Source organism: Palaemon carinicauda, chromosome 18 (assembly GCF_036898095.1).
Source record: "Palaemon carinicauda isolate YSFRI2023 chromosome 18, ASM3689809v2, whole genome shotgun sequence".
Taxonomy (NCBI): Eukaryota; Metazoa; Arthropoda; class Malacostraca; order Decapoda; family Palaemonidae; genus Palaemon; species Palaemon carinicauda.
The window spans coordinates 18,643,864-18,658,863 of record NC_090742.1 but is presented as its reverse complement, the minus strand read 5'-3'; the positions used below and the strand labels follow the sequence as shown (position 1 = coordinate 18,658,863).

The window sequence follows — 15,000 nt, the reverse complement described above, 5'->3', positions numbered from 1 at the left end:
ATCGATAAATTTCTTGGCTTCAGAGAAAAATTATTTTGATGGGGGTGTTTGTGATCCGGATTGCAACGTCGGTAGTTGCCCGAGACATTTTTTTTTTATGTATACTGACATTTTTCGAGCATTTAACAGAATAAAGACTTGAATCTGGTATAGTGAGAAATGAGTTTTTGGAAAAATTTATTCACATTTTTCGAGTATTCAACAAGGTAAAGCTTTAGTTGACTCTATAATGGCAAGAACTGAAATACTACAAGCAAAAATTTCATTTACTTTTTGAAAACGAAACAATATGCTCAAGCGTAGAACTTGTCTTGGAACATATCAGAATGTGGTATATGTAAGAATCAAATAACAGCAAAATACTTCTCAAGTGTAATAAATATAAAGAATACATATATAATTACAAAATAATAACAAGGGAATCATTTGATGTATTTTGTCAACAACTTCCACGTGAACTAGTGAAGTAATTATAAAAATCAACATCAGCCAAGGAACGATTCGCTAGGAATATCAATATCCCGGGGTCTTGTAGAGCGGAGCAGGCGTTTCGTGCGCAGGGTAAGGCGTGTGAGGCTTAGCCTCGCCCTCAAAGACAACAGTTGGGTGGAATCCAGTGGCATCGGCGAAGTACGTGACGATCAGAGTGCGACTGTCCGGCAGCAGGACGCGGTACTCCCCTTTCTCGACACTCCCGTCGAAGTGAGACTTGTGGCTGAAGCTAGGGTCGTGGTAGGTGCCCTTCACGACGTATTCGTAACTGAACGGCGTTGGCTAGAGACGAGAAAAGATGATTATTGTTTCAGTATGAGTTCATGAGGTTATAGTATTAGTGCGAATAATTGTCGATATACACTAAGAAGGTATGTGGTAGATGTAGACTGTAGAGGGAACACTTGTGATATTTAAAAGGTGTATTTCATGAGTGGTAAGACAAGGAAAGACCAGAGACGACCAGACAATAGTCTGTAGGCGTATGCTACCCCCCACCACACCCACCTAAGCCCCAAACTCAAAAAGACAATTTTGTGGACACTATTGTATAGTATTGAAACTTGGCTTTGTAGATAAAGAAGAGCAATCCGCAAGACATATTTGATTAGACAATTGGTGGAAAATTATTGGGAAATATTTATCAATATTAAAAGAAATTTCGCATTCTTGGGAAAGACAGTCCTCAGGAAATACAGCCTCCCAGAGAAACAACCGCTTGGAAAGACAACCTCCTGGAAAGCCAGGCAATGGAAAAACAACCTGGAACGTAAGGCCCCTAGAATGACATCTCCTAAAATACCAGGATCTAGGAAATAGAACCTCCGGACGAGAAAACCTACTGGAAAGCACACCTTCTGGAAAGACAACTTACTGGAAAGTCGGATCCTGGAAAGACAACCTCTAGGAGAAATAACGTCCTGGAACGTTAGGACCCTTGAAATAGAACCCCCGGAAGAGACAACCTCCAGGAAAGATAACCTACTGGAGAGCCCACCTTCTGGAAAGACAAAGTACTGGAAAGTCGGACCCTAGAAAAACAACCTCCAGAAAAGACAACCAAATGGAAAGACAGCCAACTGGAAAGACAGCCAAATGGAAAGAAAGTCAACTGGAAAGACAACCAAATAGAAAGACAACCAACAGGAAAGACAACCAAATGGAAAGACAATCAAATGGAAAGACAACCAACTGGAAAGATAACCAAATGGAATAACGGCCAACTGCAAAGACAACCAACTGGAAAGATAACCAAATAGAACAACCGCCAACTGGAAAGACAACCAAATGGAAAGACAGCCTATTAGAAAGATCGCCAAATGGAAAGAAAGCCAACTGGAAAGACGACCAGATGGATAAATACTAAGAAAGCATTGATTCTATGGGTATTGAAGACTTGCGTTATGATTAACAAATATCAAAAGATAGCGAACATGGAGAGGTTTAGTGTAAACAACGTTTCTCTCCAAAGTTCATGAGCCAATGGAAAGAGTCGTTGATATCAGAAAACGATGACAAAAGCAATTCATGTACAGGTGTATCCATATAAATACTGCATAAACTATGTTCAGAACGATGTAGAAATCAGTAAACTACTCTGTATTGAAAAACATTCTATGGAAACATGAGGTCAAGCTGAATATTTTCTTCATAACAAAAAGAACAACCAATGCCAGGGTAGTTATTGAAGTCTTTAGTTGGTTAAATACGTTTGGGTAGGTTATGACTAAAGGCATTTCTTACCGGTTGCTCCGTGGGGGGTGCTGGATATCCGTAACCTGGCGGGGCGTGATTTGGGCGGCCTGAGGCTAGCGATGCTGCTAAGCACAGAAGTAAAGCCACCTGTTTGAAATAGTAGTACCAATCATTTAAAAGTGTTTGTAATTTCATTAGTTTGTTCAACTATATGATTGATGAATATGTCAACAAATGGTACATATATATGAGCCGAAATACAGTTATGAAGGGATACATGTGTGCCTGTTGCATGGCTATTTGTGAAAGCATATGTAAATGAACATGACCATGTCAGAATGCACATTGGATTGAATGTCCAATGGGGGACGTAGCATCTCTGTAATTAGCGGTAAGGTAATGAGGTTAAAGTCAAGCCCGCGCTAGATAAGGTTGTATGCTACAGGTTAGGTTAGAATAGGTTAGGTTAGGTTTGGTTAGGTTAACCTGGAGAAGTTTGGGCTATGATTCATAAGATCATAACTTGGTGATTAACTAAATAGTGCGCTTTATACATTTAACATTCCTTTATGGGTAGATATGTTACTTGAAATTATTATTACTATTATTATTATTACTAGCTAAGCTACAACCCTAGTTGGAAAAGCAAGATGCTATAAGCCAAAGGGATCCAACAGGGAAAAATAGCTGCAATTCCGGCAAAATGTGAATAAATGTCAGATAAAACTGTGCAAAGAACTACTTGGGGAAACAAGCCCGCACAAAGACAGAATCAAAGGCCTGAGGACCTTACCTTAGCAATCATGTTTGGCAGTGTTCAGGAAGTGATTGATGTGAAGACGGATCTGCGACAGTATTTATAGCAAATGGGATAGGAAGCAATCCCTTTTTTGACAGACAGCTGCGCTCTCCTTTCGAGGGACTCCACCCTTTCTATTTTTGGAGGAACGGTGATACGCATATCAATAATAGCGTTGCATTCGCAGTTGGAGATCGCAAGATAAGACTGCTAATGTATCGCAAGTCCGAGGACTTTCAGTTGGACGAATACATACAGATATACAGTATATATAAACATATATATATATACTGTGTATATATATATATATGTATATACAGTATAAGTATATATATATATATATATATATATATATATACATACCAGCATATACACACCACACTAATATATATATATATATATATATATATATATATATATATATATATATATATATACACACATACCAGTATATACGCACCACACTAATATATATATATATATATATGTATATATATGTGTATATATACATATGTATATATTATATGTGTGTATATATATATGTATATTTATTTATATATACATATATATACATACACTGTATATATCTTTATATATACATATATAATGTGTATATATATCTATATCTATGTAAATATGTTTATATATATGCACATTTATATATATATATATATATATATATATATATATATATATATATATATTATATATATATGTATATATATATATATGTATATGTATATGTATGTATATGTATATATATATATATATATATATATATATATATATATATATATATATATATATTATATTACAGCTGGTAAATTACATAACCTCCCGAGTTCTAAACTCACCTGTTTATTTATACATAAACCTGTTACACTTGAAAAAATTAATACCCGAGCTCTGAGAAAATTATACAATTCCCAGACGGAAATACATAAAAACACTAAATATCCAAAGGTCTATTAAGTACACTCAAAACAAAACTGAGGTATTAATTACTTGAACCATTCAAAACACCCTCTTACTTCGATTCTTATTCAGGGTTTACGAGAGAGCTCTGGAAGAAATACTGGTTATTGAAATAATACAAACTTTACAAAAATAAATATATTCTATAAAAATTTACAACATCAATACAGAAAATATCACCAAAAAGAATCACTCATGATATTAAGTCTGAAAAAAAAAACCTTAGACTATGACAAGAAAAAGATACATATGAAAATTATACAATCACTTGTTTCACTGGAAATTAATTTATAAAAAATATCTAATCTTGATAATTAATGACAATAGTTAACCTTTAACACTAATGATTAAACCCTTGAAGAAATTTACATAAAAGTAACTGATACGCTGATATGTTTTAGCTCACACGAGGTAATGGAACAATTAAGCCAAAATAAATACGTATACTTCACTGTTTTCACATAAATCTCACAGGGCCAGTTACACAAATTTATATAATACCAGCACGTACAATAACACAAAACATTTGAAATCACATTCAAAGTTTCAGTAAAGTTTCAACACACTACACATGATATATGCTGGGTAAAAACTTATCACTTTGGAGAGGATACACACTCAAGGTACTTGAGGAGAGAGGATGTTGGCTCTTTCACAGGGGAGAGCTGGATCTCATCTGTTGCTTACGATATTGACTAAAAACTTCTACATAATTCTATATAGATTATTCTCTTGGCTTGGGGGCAGGCTCTAGCGGCACTAAAGTTGCCAACTAACTCTATCGAACAGGAGAACTAAGCTCTCTTGCGAGGCAACCCTCTCCCAGTTAACTCTGCACACCTACCCCTTGAAACATTAGAAAAAAGATAAAAAAAAAAACAAAAAAAACATAAGCCCTCGTTTTCAAACCTCGTATGACTTGTACAGCATATTTGGACAGATTACATAAGACCGTAACAAAATATGGGGAATAAAAAGTTAATTCTTGAAAATAATATAAATTTACATATACTGACTTGAATGAAAAATACAATTAAATGACCGACGAAAGTCTTACATAATTTACATACAAATACTTAAACCCACAAGAGAGGAACTCACCTTACGAACTGGCTATATACCTCTTACATACACAAATAAAATACATGAATATATTTACTCTACACTAGACTAGCTTCGTAAGAAATATATATATATATATATATATATATATATATATATATATATATATATATATATATATATATATATATATACAGTATATATATATACACATATATATGTGTATATATATGCATACATATACTGTGTGTATATATATATATATATATATATATATATATATATATATATATATATGTGTGTGTGTGTGTGTGTGTGTGTATTCGTGTATATGTGTGCCTGTATCATATACATGCATCAAGTATTTATTCACGAAATATTTTGATACCATTAGCTAATAGCTATAAGTAGCTATAGGTGTTTTTTATTATATACCTGTTTTACCAATAGGTTTACAAGCAGTAGTGTTATAGGTAGTAGGTTGGCCAGGGCACCAGCCACCCGAGATACTACCGCTAGAGTTATTGAGTTTTTGACTGGCCATACAGTACTACATTGGATCCTTTTCTCTAATAATGGCTCATTTCCCTTTTGCTTACACATACACCGAAAAGTCTGGCCTGTTCATTACATATCCTCCTTTGTCCTCATACACCTGACAACAATGAGCTTACCAAACAATTCTTTGCTCAAGGGATTAACTACTGCACTGCATTTGTTCAGTGGCTACTTTCCTCTTGGTAAGGGTAGAAGAGACTCTTTAGTTATGGTAAGCAGCTCTTCTAGGAGAAAGTCACTCCAAAATCAAATCACTGTTCTCTGGTCTTTGATAGTAAAGTACTATAGCCTCTGTACCATTGGCTTCCACTATCTGGGGTAGAGTTATCTTGCTTGAGGGTACACTCGGGCACACTATTGTATCTTATTTTTCTTCCCCTTGTTTTTAAATGTTTTTTATAGTTTATATATGAAAGATCTATTCTAATGTTGTTACTGTTCTTAGGATATTTTCAATTGTTATTTACTTCTCTTGTAGTTTCCTTATTTCCTTTCCTCACTGGGCTATTTCCCCCTGTTGGAGCCCTCGTGCTTGTAGGATCCTGCCTTCACAACTAGGATTGTAGCTTAGCAAATAATAAAAATTATCAATTCAACCTTTCTCCAATTCTTAATGAGTAAACTCATGGATATAAACTAAAATGAAGTATTAAAGACAAAGGTGTCTGATTTCAGATCCAGTTTCATCAGGATAGATGCTCACAAGAACGTCAGCCGGGTAAGCCCAATCCCCCACTGTGGTGCCAAACCACATCAGTGACCTCCCCTGTAAACAGCTTAAACTCACAGTCCCAGGCTGGGATCGATCTGCTGCCATGCGAATGCTAGAGGAACACGTTACCACTGCACAAGAAGGCATGTAAGATAAAGGGTGAATGACGACGTGTGTAGAAGGTTCAATGTGCTGTTGATGAGCATTCTATGTACAGTAATTGTAAAAATGAAGTTTGACAACAGCAAAACATTATGAGTAGAGGAACTGAGATAGAAAAGTGAATTAAACATGATATTTGTGGAAATTAAATCTACTTATGTGTAGACTATATGAGCTCACACACGCACACGGACGCGCGCGCGCACGCACGCACACACACATTATATATATATATATATATATATATATATATATATATATATATATATATATATATATCTATATATTTATATATATATATATATATATATATGTATACATGTCTCAGACCTTTGTTATGCACCGGACTGGTAACGGCTGATGATAATGATGATGATGATACTGTATATATTCACATATAGCCCTATACCCATTATGGGGGCGTATCAAAATGTACATATGTGCGTGTACAAATGTATTTCAATTTTCCTGGGTGTAACATGAACAATCATTACAAAGATATCTAATCTAATGTGTAAATACTTTGGAATGTATATATGTGCATTGTGTACACTATTATAAACTGATGGCGAAAAATGGCAATATTTTCGTAATAATTTTTTTTCCGCGACAGTGATGAAACACATTTCAAACTACAAAAGACTTTTGACTCTTAAAAGAAGAAAAAAAATTATCAGAGTAAAAACAAGTTAACAGAAACATATATTTGCGAACGTATTCGTTTACGAAATTACTGTTTCAGTACTTGAAATTTTATGTACATCTTAGTACATTTTAGGTGGCTGTCTTGTTTACAATAAGGATATCACAGATTTCAGTGCCAAGCCTACCATATGCATCATGTCAATGTCCATGTAAACAATATCTATATATACAAACAAATCTTCTTGTCATGTCAATATCTATGCACATAAACATATCTTGTCATGTCAATATCTATGCACATAAACATATCTTGCCATGTCAATATCTATGCAAACAAACATTTCTTGTCATGTCAATATCTATGCACACAAACAAATCTTCTTGTTATGTCAATATCCATGTACACAAACAAATCTTCTTGTTATGTCAATATCAAATATCTTTGTCATGTCAATAACTATGCACACAAACATATCTTGTCATGTCAATATCTATGTACATAAACAAATCATCCTGTCAAGTCAATATCCACGTAAACAAACAAATCTTCTTATCATGTCAATATCTATGTACACAAACAAATCTTCTTGTTATGTCAATATCAAATCTCTTTGCCATGTCAATGTTTATGCTCACAAACATATCTTGTCATGTCAACATCTATGCACACAAACAAATCATCTTGTCATGTCAATATCCTTGTACACAAACAAATCTTCTTGTTATGTCAATATCAAATCTCTTTGCCATGTCAATATCTATGCTCACAAACATATCTTGTCATGTCAACATCTATACACACAAACAAATAATCTTGTTATGTCAATATCCATGTACACAAACAAATCTTGTTATGTCCATATCAAATCTCTTTGCCATGTCAATAACTATGCACACAAACATATCTTGTCATGTCAACATCTATGCACACAAACAAATCATCTTGTCATGTCAATATCCACGTATATACACAAACAAATCTTTTTGTCCTGTCAATATCAGATCGCTTTGTCATGCCAATTTTTATGTACACAAACAAATCTTCTTGTCATGTCAATAACTATGTACACAAACAAATCTTGTCACGTCAATATCTATGTACACAAACAAATCGTCTTGTCATGTCAATATCTATGTACACAAAAAATCTTGTCATGTCAGTATCTATGTACACAAACAAATCTTCTTGTCATGTCAATGTCTATGTACACAAAAAATCTTGTCATGTCAGTATCTATGTACACAAACAAATCTTCTTGTCATGTCAATATCTATGTGCATAAAAAATCTTGCCACGTCAGTATCTATATACACAAACCAATCTCTTTGAACTACGCAAAGCACTGCAAATCGTATAACATCAAAACACATTCATCTTCGCAAGAACGAACTTCACCCCGCCACTCTGCAACGTCCATACGCGCATTACCACACGCTTTCTTATCCGAGTTTGTACTCCAGACATGCTGGGTCTTTGAACAACGGCGTATTTGGTACGAGAGCCAATACAGACCTTGTTCCCAAACCATACAACATGCTTTGCGGTCGACGGCCTGACCTCACCCCCGTATGTTCGACACTAGCATTAATATTCATGGGGGCTAATATTTTGATGGAGGCGTTGGAAATGACCCCGTAATAAGATTTGGTATTCCAGTCAGGTGTTCTATATATGGTTAGATGTTTGGGGCGTTCAAGGTAAAGTAATGAGAAATAACAGTTCACAACTGAAAAGAACAGAAAGATGAAAAACATGTTAAAACACCTCAGTGGTTAGTAATTTACTTTATTCCAAAGTCGTGTTTTATTTTTACTTTATATGCATATAAAACTCTCTGCAATGATTTAAAACGCTCGGCAATGATTACAAAATAACAAAAAAGTGAAAGAACAGCAACACTAAAACAAGGAATACATATTTTAAGTATTTCATATCTTCCTCGCGTGAATGTAAACCCCAACACTCTCTCTCTCTCTCTCTCTCTCTCTCTCTCTCTCTCTCTCTCTCTCTCTCAGCATCTGGGTTATGGAGCATCTGGTTTTATTTCATCAATTTCTGTCGGATTAAATAGGAAAGGTGATAACTTAGGTAGCAGACATGGTCCATGAGGCCTTGGGAAGTGAAAAGACGTACTTTCCTTTTTGAACAATGCATCGAACTTAGTATTCGTATATATCAGTGGAACAATAGAAGAAACTGGCAGAGCTGACAATGCAATTGACAGATTATCAGACTGGAGACGGATGGCAAAGCAGATATGAAAACAAAAATAATGAAAGCAAAAATAGTGCAAAGTGTTTGTGTATGCATAGATTTTTTTTTCAAATAAGCCACAAATACTTTTTAACATGGAATTCCGAAGTTCATTTTATGATAAGTACTTCTGCCTAGCCAAGGATTCGATCCTTAATACAGAGAAAAAATAAAGGTAAATTTCTTTCACTCCGTTATCCCTACAGTAAGGGGTCGGTTGCCTGATTTACCCTCTCCAATGCCTTTAATTGAAGGCAACCACTTTCACCAAACCTCTTTTTTTTCCAGATCATTCTTCACCTTATCTCATTATCTAATTCTCTACCTCCCTTTCAATCTCCCCAATAGAGGTTCCTCTGAAGCCCACCTCACTCTCTCCTTACCATCCATCTCAACACGTACCCACACCATCTAAGACATGATACTCTTAACACCTCTGTAATCTTTACTACACCTGTCATTCTTCACATTTCATAAATTTCCAATCTTTCAAGCAGTTATATGGCTATTATCCACCTCAACATTCTCATCCATACATTAACACTGGTCTTACTACTGTGCTATAGATCTTGACTTTTAGCTCGATTGGGATTTTCTTATCCCATACCACTCCAGCTACCTCACCCCACATCCCACAGGTTGCTTTTATCCTATCCTCAACTTCAGCTTCACGCCTGACTTAATCATCCTGTGCTAAGGTTCGAATCTTTGGCTAGCCAAATGTACTTATCATAAAAAGAATTTTCCCATGGTTGGTCTCTGATCCCGTGGCAGAGTGAATTCTAAATTAAATGGAAATTGTGGCTTATTTCAAAATAGGAAAATCTCGACTTATCATATGTATAGTTATTCCAGCACATTCAAGTTTACAAGCGCACGTTTTAAATTGTGTGATTGGTAGAAATTTAGCATACCAAACGAAAAGAACAGCGTCCAAAACTGCGTCTATGTTAAACGAGTACCTGGTAGTTGGACAACTCTGGTGGTTACTCGCTGTTAAAATGACCAGGGTGGTTGCAACCCCATCATTAACGTCTTTTTATGCCTATCAATGTTTTAGGGGCTCGGTAAAATGTAGATGAGTCTTCTGTGTAGGTTTATGAAACTTATGATCCTGCAGAAAATTTGTCTACAGTGTTTTGTTTATGATTCATCAGTTCAAGTGTGAATATGGAAGTGATCATTACTTTTACGTTCCTGCTTGTAGGAATGCCTAATCATCCTAATGTATAAATGGCAAGTTGTTTATATATACATATATAAAACTGTAAATGTGTATATATGTATATAATAAATACATGTTCATGTGTGAACATACACGAATAAAAAGCTTAAAAGGGGTAACAAAGAGAAGAAAGACAGAGGAACCATTAAAAAAATAAAAAGGAAGCCCCTTTTACCTTTTTCTAAACTGCCAGCAATACCGACCTCCAGATGGCATTCATTTACACTAACGACCTTCAAACGGACAAAAAAAAACAAAGGGGGGGGGGGGGGGCAACAGAGGGGGGGGGGCAACAGAGGGGGGGGGGGCAGAACGCAAAAAGAAAATGAGAATAAAATGAAAACGAAAGTTCTTTTCACGATCACCTCTTAACCGCTAACCGTCACGGTGTTTTAACCAATAGCATTATCACATACATTGACGTCACGGTTCACTAACCAATAGCTTTATCACATACACTGACGTCAATGTCCGGTAACCAATAGCATTATCACATACAATGACGTCATTGTTCCATAACCAATAGCATTTGCATATGTGTTCACGTCACGACAATCTCAACCAATTATGTTATGACATTCTAATCAATAACACTGTGTAAAGTCATTATTTTTGTGCATGCATGATGCTAAGTCACGCTGCAAACAGCACTTCATTCCAAATAAGGAAATGTTCTTTCATTTCAAAATCCTAATTCAACCTGTTATCTATCATGTGACCTTTCCGCTTTTTTAAGTTTATTCTTTCCAGTGGAGAAAAGCACAAAAATAGATGACTTGCATTTAAAGCGAGAAATAAAACGAGAGAAACAGGCCTATCTATCTAATATATATATATATATATATATATATATATATATATATATATATATATATATATATATATATATATATATATATATATATAAGGCCGTAAAAATTGTACCAACTTCATTCATTATTTCTTTATTTCTAAAAACCTGTATTAAGGTGTAAAACTGGTATAACTGATATCGTTAAAAACTACGTTAAAATTATATACGATTGGTAAGGCTATTGAAAATAAGTGTTTACAAGATATTTATTTTTAATCTACTTATGAAAAAACAATAAAACAGATAAACCATCAGTAAAGCTTCATTTCTGCAATAAATAAGAAATAAAGGTAAAATGGCTGTACTAATACCCAAATAAATTGGATTGTGTTAAAATCCAGGTGATGCACGAAACACAGAAACAAATCCACTAGTTTGAATAGAACTTATATATATGTCTCTTAAAAATAAAAGAATATATATGAGGTTGGATATTAACGGTACTGAAATTTATCATATTTTTTTCGTTCTTTTGAGTTATATTAGTCGGTTAGAAAAGACCCCATAGAAAAAACCTTAGATCTCATCAGACTATGGACAATGCTTTCAAAGGGAAAATCATTCCAGAGTCAAAACAAAAGAGAAGCATATTACAATGCTTCATTAAAAGAAATCTATACGAAATATATTACTCTATACATCACAGGATGTCTTTAAGAAGCTAATCGTAATTATAATTGAGTCTAAGTGGTTGTTTCTCATATTCATATACCAAAGAAAGTACCTTACTCCTCGCTTTGCCATATCCACCAGTGACCAGGAGTTGAAGTATTAGCCGATTTGCAATGTTTATATGGGCTGATTTCATGTGGCCCCTAGATTACTTTGAAAGCTTTCAGATTAAAGCAAGGATGCACATATTTTCATTAAATGGTTATCAGTATTTAGAAAATTTATTAGGTTATTTTATTACATCTTTCTTCTAGGAAAATACAAACTTATTCGGATCAATGTTAGAGTGGTATGAATGACTCATTCAAAAAAAATTATCAACATATAGATGTATTTTGGTAAGTAATATAAGACCAACGTTGAATGCCTATTGCAATCATACTAACGTGAGGAAAATGTTTCACGGAGCATATTGAAATACAATCTGTTATAGAAATCTAAAGCCATCTTCTTTACACTAGCATAGGTAGAACTTCAAAAGCTCAAACTTGCAGCAAACGTTTTTATGTTAAACAGGCTGACATAAGTCTTTTTACAGTCTATATATGAAATATCTGTTTTAATGTTACTGTTTTTAAAATATTTTATTCTAATTGTTCGTTACTTCTCATATCGTTTATTTTTTCTTTATTTCCTTTCCTCACTGAGTTACTTTTACCTGTTGTAGCCCTTGGGCTTATAGCATCTTGTTTTTCCATCTAAGATTGTAGCTAAGCTAATAATAATAATAATAATAATAATAATATGTTTTTCATATTTAGATCAGACACGTTCTTTATACTCAAATTTCCCCATACTCACATCAGACAAATGTAGTGGTACTTCTGAAGGGGATTCATCAATTCTTGTTCGTACTCTATCTTGTGATAATGTCAAACTTAAATTAGTTACAAAATCAAACTAAATACATTTCAATACTAATTGTAGGACTAACAAGCTTCAAAATATGTGAACAGTTTGTGAAAAATCTAAGGTTATTGGTATGAATGGACATAGCATAAAAATTTCTTTAAACAGTATAAGATAATTTTAAAATATTTTGATATTTGATTTGGTAAAATTTGTTATGCAGGAATTTTCGTTGAGATGGTCATTATGGAAGAGGAATTATAGAATTAATCAATGAATATGTAAACTGAAAATCCCCGTAATTCTGAGAACCTTTAATTGTGTGTTAAACGACACATGCAGGTTACGAAACACGCATAAGACATAAAAGATTTTCCTTTTATTAGGCCGAAAATGTCACTGAAAACCAAATATTTTGAAATAAAATTCCCTAGGGTAATGCTATTCCTCCTTGGCAATCTATACATTAACAATCCTATTCCTCACCAACTTTCTTTAAATGGTAACATAAAAAAAAAGTTCGTTTGAATGAAATCAGACTTTCTACAAAAGCTACGTCAATGTAAAATTTACTTAAAAGAATTCCAGTTGTTAATAGTACTATATTTTAAAGATAAGCTATACTTCAATAAATGTAAAATTAATTTCTCGAGAAATTCTAATGATCTTATTAAGGTACGTGTAAGAAAATTTAAACAAGCACATTTTTGGTAGCTAAAAACAATAAACATAGCGCAATGCATGTGCAGAGGCACTCACAGACGCAATAGTGTGTGTGTGTATATATACATATATATATATAAATATATATATATATATATATATATATATATATATATGCGAGTGTGTGTGTATGTATTTATTTAATCTAATCCCATTTAATAGCAGCAAATCGTTATCAATGACGACATTTAGTTTATATATATATACATATATATACATAAATATACATATATATAAATATATATGCATATATATATGCATATACATATATAATGTATATAAATACAAATATACATATACATATACAGTATATATATAATACATATATATATATAAAATATACACATACATATAGATATATATACATAATCATATATAAATATATATATATATATATATATATATATATATATATTCATATACATATTTACGTATACATATATAATACATACATATATATAGATATATATATATATATATATATATATATATATATACAAATATACATATACACAGACACACACACACACACACATATATATATATATATATATATATATATATATATATATATATATATATATATATATATATATATATATAAAGCTCTCGTGGAAATATGATGCTGAACTTTTAAAAAAACACACACACAGGAAAAATGAAAACATATAGCAAGACGAAACTAGTCAGGATTCACTCTATATTTTCAATTTCCCAGTGGTGTCTTGCTTTTATATATATATATATATATATATATATATATATATATATATATATATATATATATATATATATATATATATATATAGATATATAGATATATAGATAGATAGATAGATAAATAGATAGATAGATATGCAAGGCTGTTTGGAGATACAAAAAACAAACTGTACTCCAATAAACGTTTTCAAAACCTAATTATGAAAACCACTACAATAACCAACACCTTAACTGAATGGGTAATAAAATATTTTTCCCACTTGGCCAATGCCTTCTGGAGCGGAATAAAAAAAAAAAAAAGCTTTTAAAATGTCACAGAAGAGCAAAAGTAGGCTGGGTCAGTGTGGGCGTGGTGACTTTATTTGGCCATGAAGAATACAATATATATAAGGAGCCTTCCATACTCACTAATTACATTCGAACGTCAATCATTAACGACATGTCTTCGAAGGTAAGAGTCGAAAACATTACCTGGCGTGCTTTAGTTTGGTTATTTTTCTTATTTTCATTTTAGGTATTTGTTTCTGCATGTGTAAATGCTCAAATATATTCAGATTATTATTATCATTATTATTATTATTATTATTCACACAAGGAGTTCTTT

General features: G+C 33.0%; 2 protein-coding genes and 1 long non-coding RNA gene across 3 annotated transcripts in view; 1 reads left to right on the top strand and 2 right to left on the bottom strand.

The window, feature by feature from the left end:
• LOC137657666 (uncharacterized) overlaps positions 1-15,000 on the bottom strand; it is a 415,410-nt gene that overhangs the window by 384,006 nt on the left and 16,404 nt on the right. The gene's annotated exons all lie outside the window — the stretch shown is intronic.
• LOC137656998 (pro-resilin-like) lies at positions 357-3,094 on the bottom strand. The gene is made up of 3 exons (XM_068391346.1): positions 2,981-3,094; positions 2,236-2,334; positions 357-774 (listed from the first exon to the last, which is right to left on the bottom strand). The coding sequence occupies exons 1-3, from the start codon at positions 2,990-2,992 to the stop codon at positions 514-516; spliced, it is 372 nt and encodes a 123-aa protein (XP_068247447.1). The 5' UTR covers positions 2,993-3,094; the 3' UTR covers positions 357-513.
• LOC137656997 (cuticle protein 7-like) overlaps positions 14,825-15,000 on the top strand; it is a 4,272-nt gene continuing 4,096 nt past the window's right edge. Inside the window, exon 1 of the mRNA XM_068391345.1 lies at positions 14,825-14,847. Coding sequence (XP_068247446.1) covers positions 14,836-14,847 — 12 coding nt within the window. The 5' untranslated portion in view covers positions 14,825-14,835. The remainder of the gene's footprint in view (positions 14,848-15,000) is intronic.